This window comes from Elephantulus edwardii, unplaced genomic scaffold, assembly GCF_000299155.1.
Source record: "Elephantulus edwardii isolate Elephantulus edwardi_28Jun2011 unplaced genomic scaffold, EleEdw1.0 scaffold00317, whole genome shotgun sequence".
Classification (NCBI taxonomy): Eukaryota; Metazoa; Chordata; class Mammalia; order Macroscelidea; family Macroscelididae; genus Elephantulus; species Elephantulus edwardii.
In genome coordinates this window covers 897,615-904,459 of record NW_006400067.1, presented here as the reverse complement: position 1 = coordinate 904,459, position 6,845 = coordinate 897,615, and the positions used below count along the sequence as shown (strand labels likewise).

The 6,845-nt window shown below is 50.9% G+C and overlaps 1 protein-coding gene across 1 annotated transcript in view; it reads right to left on the bottom strand.

The window, feature by feature from the left end:
• The window catches only part of KIAA0947 (KIAA0947 ortholog), a 73,503-nt gene extending 72,913 nt beyond the window's left edge, over positions 1–590 (bottom strand). Inside the window, exon 1 of the mRNA XM_006901303.1 lies at positions 330–590. Coding sequence (XP_006901365.1) covers positions 330–413 — 84 coding nt within the window. The 5' untranslated portion in view covers positions 414–590. The remainder of the gene's footprint in view (positions 1–329) is intronic.
• Between the last annotated feature and the right edge of the window lie 6,255 nt (positions 591–6,845).

The window sequence follows — 6,845 nt, the reverse complement described above, 5'->3', positions numbered from 1 at the left end:
GCCTCTAACGGGGAATCTGACAGCTCGCAAGGCCCTGGAAAAAAGGACCCTCCCCGTTAATGACACTCGTGCTCACGGACCGCAGGCCCGAGCTGTCAAAGATCCCCGGGCGTCTCCTCCATTCAGCGACCAGTATGCCTCCCCTGGAGACCCGGCGTCACGACGGGGACGCACTGCATACCCCACTCCCCATGCACGGATTCGGGGTCTGCTCCGCAAGGCCCCGGAGGACGACAGGCCTAGGAGACACCCGCCCGAAAAGGGGCACGAAGTGGGCCTGGCTTGGACCCCGCCCCTCCCCGGAGCCCCGACTCCCGAGGAGAACACACTTGCTGCAGGGAGGCGCAGCCCTGGCACCGCGAGCGCTCCGCTGCCGTCCCGGACGCCGCCGACCGCGTCTCGCCCGGCATCATGGTGCTGCCGCCGGGCGTGCTGGGCCCACACGCCTCAGCGGCCCGTGACCCCGGCCCCGTCCTGCCTCCGCCGGGCCCGCCGCCTGCCAGGCCGCTTCCCGCCGCGTCCAGGCGGGTCCATCCGTGCACAGAGGTCCCCGTGGAGCTGACTAGCGGCTCTCGGAGTCAGAGCCGCCTCAGACACCACCGAGAAACGCTAACCGGCGCGGCCCAGCGCGACGCGGCCCCGCCAAGGCCCGGCCCCGCCCTGCCTCGCCCCGCCCCTCGCCAGCTCTTGGGGCTGCCTGAGGAGCTGCCTGAGGAGGATGGACTCAGAAAGCCGAGCCTCGGCGTCAGAGAACATGCCAAAAAAGCAGAAATACAAACATATGAGCTTATATGAGCTACACGTCATTCGCTGATACAGGCCTGAGCCTGCTTTGGGGGCGCGGTGTGAGTCAGACATGCAGTAGACACCTATAACTTTCTAAGCGGGGCGGGGACTGGCTTTGACGTCACACAGGCGCCGGGTGCCGTGGAAGGCCCCAGACTCAATTGGGCTGTGCGCTGTTTATAACTGGAGGGTGATGTGGTGTCCGGAGCTTCGACCCGGGCCCGGGAGGGTCAAGATAGGGCAGGACGGCGTTTACGACGCGCTGCGCGGGCCGAGTAACTCCACTGGCCGGCAGGCTGCAGCCCAGGGCCTCGTGGAGGCGTGGCCGCAGGGGACCATTTTTTCCTGCGGGCGCTTCTTTCCCTCGGGCCACACGTCTTTGCACCTTCAGCCTTTGCTTTTGGGCCTTCATTCCTCGCCCTTGTCTCCAGAGCCCATCGCCGTGCTGCCCGGGACCTGCGGCCTGGACCCTCACCTGTGGCCAGCTTTCCCAAGCCCACAGCGTGACCCCGCCCCCTCCAGAGTCGGCGGCCCAACCAGGCCTCCGCGTCCCGCTCCCAGGCTGGCTGGACTCTGACTCTCGTCCCCCACCCCTGCCCAGGGAGAGCTGATCCATGGAGCTGAGGCCAGTCCTTTTTTAGGCGCCTCTGCTCCATGGAGCCGAAGATTTGCAGGGCTCGTTTTCCGGAGGTAGATCATCAGAACTTTCTTAGGCGTCTGCTCCATGGAGCCGAGGGTTTGCAGGGCTCGTTTTCCGGACGTAGCTCTCCAGTCCTTTCTTAGGCGTCTCTGCTCCATGGAGCCGAGGGTTTGCAGGGCTCCTTTTCCGGACGTAGCTCGCCAGTCCTTTCTTAGGCGTCTCTGCTCCATGTAGCAGAGGGTTTGTAGGGCTCGTTTTCTGGGCATAGATCGCCAGTCCTTTCTTAGGCGTCGTCTCTGCGTGGTTCTGACCTTTCATTTGGCTGCTGAGCCCCGCAACCCTTTGCAGCGTCTAGTACCCATCCTATATTTATTAATGTCTTCTCAGTAACTGGTGGGTAGCCAGGCGCCACTCTTTTCTTTGATCAGAAGTTTTTCCTTCACAATGTTGTGTACTGTCGTCGAGTCGTACAAGCGATCCAATGAACGAAAGACCTGAACACTTGTATAACTTTCATCGTTTCTCCAAGTTCACAGGGTTACCAGAGGCAAGCTCTTTCGGAAGTGGATTATAATCTCAGCTGCTGCCCAGCCTTCCTTGAGCTTGCTGAGTTAATTGCGCTTAAACTTTGTGTCACTGCAAAGTGGTCTTGGCTGGCCCACAGGTAAGACCACTGCGTCCATTTAGCAAAATTGCAGCCAGCCTCCAACTGCTATGTTAGTTCAATGACTAGAGGCTTAATCTTTAGCATTCAGACTTGCTTACTTTTTCCCATAGGAGCCTGGATGGCTTAGTGGTAAGAAACTGCCCTGCAATCTCGAAGGCAGGGGTTTTGAATCTACCAGCCGCTTTGTGGGGGAAGGCTGGACAGTCTCCTCTCTAGCGATTTATCGCCTCTGAAAACCCACTCGAGGGTCAGCTGTGGGTCACGTCCAACTCTGTGACACATAACCACCACCACTGACTGGTCTTGGGAGGAGCTTGGGACCACATTTTGAACTTGGAGATTCGGGGATGCCAGGAGCGGGCCAGTCTGAGTCTCCTGGGTCTCTCTTCAGATATTGTCAGACTAGAGGGTCTTCCCTCTGCCTTCTCTCCAGGAAGACAGCGTTCAGGCTTGGGTTTTCTGACCTTGCCCTTGGACAGCCAGAGCTAGCTGATGATCTCAATTCTAGTTTCTTTAAGGTCACACAAGCACCTAATGCTGATTTTGAGAGATGCAGAGGTCACGACATAGTAGTGCGTTTGCTCTTCTAACTCCAAGATTGTGCCCCTCTGGCCTTTAGAACCTGGGGAAAGACAGGGAGTGGCCTCCCTTGCCACTCAAAACCCTGATGGAGGGTCAGCTGTGAGTCAGTGACTTAAAGGCAATGAGTGAGTTTTGAAGACATTTCTTATGTCTCATGCCACTCTAGAGAAATGAACGTTCATGTTTGATTATTTTGAGACATGTGTTAGGTCCTTTTAGGGAAATTGTTTAAGACATAGCTCACATCCTTCTCTGTTCCTACTTTAACTCTGAAATATTCTACTCTCAAGTCTCACTATAAATGCACAGCTGTGGCTTAACATTTTTTGAAGTAAGGCTAATCATGGCTTATAGATTTACAGGAGCGTTCATGATACTGCCTTGCACATGTGTGGTTTGAGAGCACTGCAGAAATTGCATAGTGTCAGAGAAAAAGAGACGACCCTCAACAAGGATAGACAAAGTGGCAGCAGCAGTGGACTGAGGGATGGCCCAGGACAGGGCAAGGCGCAGAGCTGTGTTCACAGGATTGCTATGAGCTGGACCCGACGATACCTAACACTCATCAGGTTATTGTTATGTGCTGTTGAGTCAACAGCAGCTCATAGTGACCCTCTGTACAATAGCTCTAAGCCCTACCCTGTCGTGAACTGGCTCCCACACACCTATCCCCATTGCCCCAGTTATTGTATCCATCTCATCTTGGGTCTTCCTCTCTTGCACTGTCCCGCCACCCTTCCAAGCATGATCTCTAAGGACACGTGCCCAAAGTATGTGAGAAGGAGCTTCAAAATCCTTTCCTCCAAGGAACAGCCTGGTTTTACCATCTCCAGGATAAACCTTTTTGTTCTCTTGGCAGTCTATACTGTGTTCAGTATTCTTCTCCAGCACCACAACTCAAAGGCATCACTCATTTTGTGAACCCTACTCATTGCCCAGCTCTCATGTATATCAAATAATTGCAAAGATCAGGCACTGGTTATTCTCCAGAATGATATTGTTGCACTTTGTAGCAGTGTTTGATGATGTAGCATTTTGGAGAGAGGTCCCTTACAGCAGCTTTCTCCAGAGCAGTAAGTCTTTTGACTTCCTGACTGCTGGTGCCAAAAGTGTTGAATGTGGATCAGAACAAGCTAAATTGTTAACAACTTCAATCTCTTCCCCAGCTATCATGGTGCTGCCCTTTTCCCAGTGGTGAGAATCTTTGTCTTCTTAATGTTATGCTTCAATCTTTGATCTGTAGCAAACTCAGCACCACCAAAGATTACAGCCAATCAAAGCTCATGGAGGAGTTCTACATGGAGCTGCCATGAGTTGGAATCAGGGCAATGTGTTTGGGTTTGTGCCTTTTTTTATGTGCTCAGTGACTACCACTTGGAATGGGGAGGGGGGCTGGAAATCCAGCTGACAGTAGTTTCTGCAGTAGGCGTTTAAGACGGACCTGTACTCAGCCTGTCCTCTGAGATAAAACCAAGCCCACTGCTGCCTAGTCAGTTCCAATGCATGGTGACCCACCACCAGGATTCTGAGGTCTTAAATCTTCACAGGAGGTATCTACCCTTCTGTCTCTTTCCCATGGAGGAGCTGGGGAATGGAACCACTTACCTCTCCCTTAGCAGTCCAGCCCACTACACACTATGCCACCAGGGTAGAACCCAAGAGTAGGATGAGAGGGGAAGAGGTGTGCAGATGCACAGTAGGACTAGGTACTCTGGCCAACTGACTATGGTGGCCATGAAAGGAGTGGGAGACAGGGGCGGGCGGGAGTCCCCAAGGTCCTCCCACTTCTGACTTGGAGACTGCTCACTTCACAGTGAGCACCCTTTTAGTTAAGATTTCTCCATTTCTGTTCTTGTTTCTAGCTTACTCCACAGCCTTCTCCCCCTTGTCCACACACAGACACAGAGCACCCCTGGGGTGGGGCATGGAGGGGCTTCCCCTGGTGCTCTTCTGTCTGGATGTTTGTCCACATTCCCCTGCCTGGACCTCCCTCCCTGCTTTGCCTGTTTCTGTCCTCCCTACTCTCCCAGGTCCCAGCCCCAAGTTTGCCCGCCTCCCTGTGTCCCTTCACAGGAATCTTTGACAGTGCCACATTTTCAGTTGACTCAGTGATTTTTCTTGTCTTCTTTAAGATCCAGTGAAAGCACGTACATGGTGTAAATCAAACATAATGCAAGGACAAAATAAGGAACTGTCAAACATTAACTATGTCTCCTCGCCAGTTCTCCAGACCACCTGAAGCGGGAGTCAACACAGCCGTGTTTGTGGAATGCAGGCGTCAGGGAATGTTTTCTGTACCAGCTCACAGCCAGTTCTCCAGGCTCTGAGCACGGGAGGCCTCAGCTCCAGCACTGCCCGCTTTGGGTTCTGACAGCCTTTTATTAGAGGGAAATTGGAAGAACCTGGTATGGGGAAAAAAAGTATTTGAATTTTGTAAATAAGTATATTATTATTATAGTCCAGCTTATTTACAAAATTTAGATACATTGTTTTTCACACCAGGTTCTTCCAATTTCCCTCACCCCCTCCCATCAAATTGTACAAGCCAATGATTAACCCCCCACATCCTCATCCCTCTGCTCCCACCCCCCTCCCCTGATCCTCATACTCATTCTATAATAATGGTTTTATACAATATTTGTCCTTGTGGGACTGAGTTAGCTCGCTCAGCAATAATGCTCTCCATTCCCCAGTTAGGTAATAATTTACAAAATCATTAACAGGACAGCAAATAATGAATCTTGGAGAGGATGTGAAGAGAGAGCAATTCTTATACATTGATGGTGGGATTGTAAAATGGTACTGCCACTCTGGAAGGCAGGTTGGCACTTCCTTACAAAGCTGAATATACAAATTCCATCTGACCCAGCTATTCCATTGCTTGGAATATACCCCAAGAAAATGAGAACCGAGGTACAAATGGAGACTTGCATACCAGTGTTCACAGCAGCATTATCAACAGCCTTTAAAAAATTCCAAAGGTGACTCTTTTGAAAAATTATTTTTCTTTTATATTGGTTTGCATGCACAATTTGTATACATGGGGTTCCATTGATACACATTGTGCTTTTCACATTCCTCTGTTGACACCATGCTTTATACTATCATTCCCACACGTGTTTCATAAAAACAGTCGCCATTGATCCATGCCCACCACTACCCCATCTTTTCAGGTCTCCTCTGGATCCTTCCTAATTCCATCACCTCCTCCCTCTGCCCACCAAGCTCCGCGACCTCGTCATTTCCCCCTCCCACTCCTCAGCCCCGCTCTTCCCTTTCCTCCTTACCACACTGCCTGTGATGTACAATATAAACATAGTAGAAGACTCTTGGTTGGAGACAGATGGCTTCTGTGGAATGCAGATTTATTCCATCTGCCCTGTGGAATATCCTGTCAAATTTGGCAGAAAAGCGAGGTAAATTACAGGTAAGAATGGCCGTTTGCGTGAGCCACTGCTTAGGGAGCACTCACAATTATATCTTCCCCGATGTGGTGCGAGCCTCAGCTGTTTTATCCTTGTGAGTTGAAACTAACCCGCAAGTGTCCACACTGCAGAGTGATGCACAGTGGTTCTGGGTCCACAAACCTGGGTTTACATTCTTAACCAGATGGACCTATCTGAGCAAGCAGACTTTTGCTGCCTGTGATTTAAGGTTTGAAAATGCCAGGGACAAGGCTTAAGCCAGGGATTCACTCTACAAATCCCTTGTAGTGGACATCGTTAATTATTTCCACTTTGGAAGACGGATGGATGGTGCGTGGATACATCCTCAGCTTACTCCTAAGAAGAAGGATTTTCATTTATCGGTGTTTTTGTTTTTAAACTTCAGACAAAGCTGTGTTCACCTTGGGGGAGGACGAGGAGCTTCGCTTCTGGTCGTGGGCACGGTTCACAGGGAGGCTTCGGTGCACCCTCATCTCCACCTCCCAGGAATCTGTAACTCCTTGAATTTCATCTTATGCTCAACAAACTCAAAGCACCACCAGAGCTATTAACGTGCAGTACCTCTAAGATGACAGAGAATTGCTCTGAAAATCAACAAGATTTTTATTATAAATGTAGAATGGGGAATTAATCTGCACGTGTTTATATTTGTGGTTTTTGTTTGTTGATTTTTTTTTTTAAAAAAAAAAAGCTGTCCTTTTTGCTGCATTTGTCCATAAAGAAC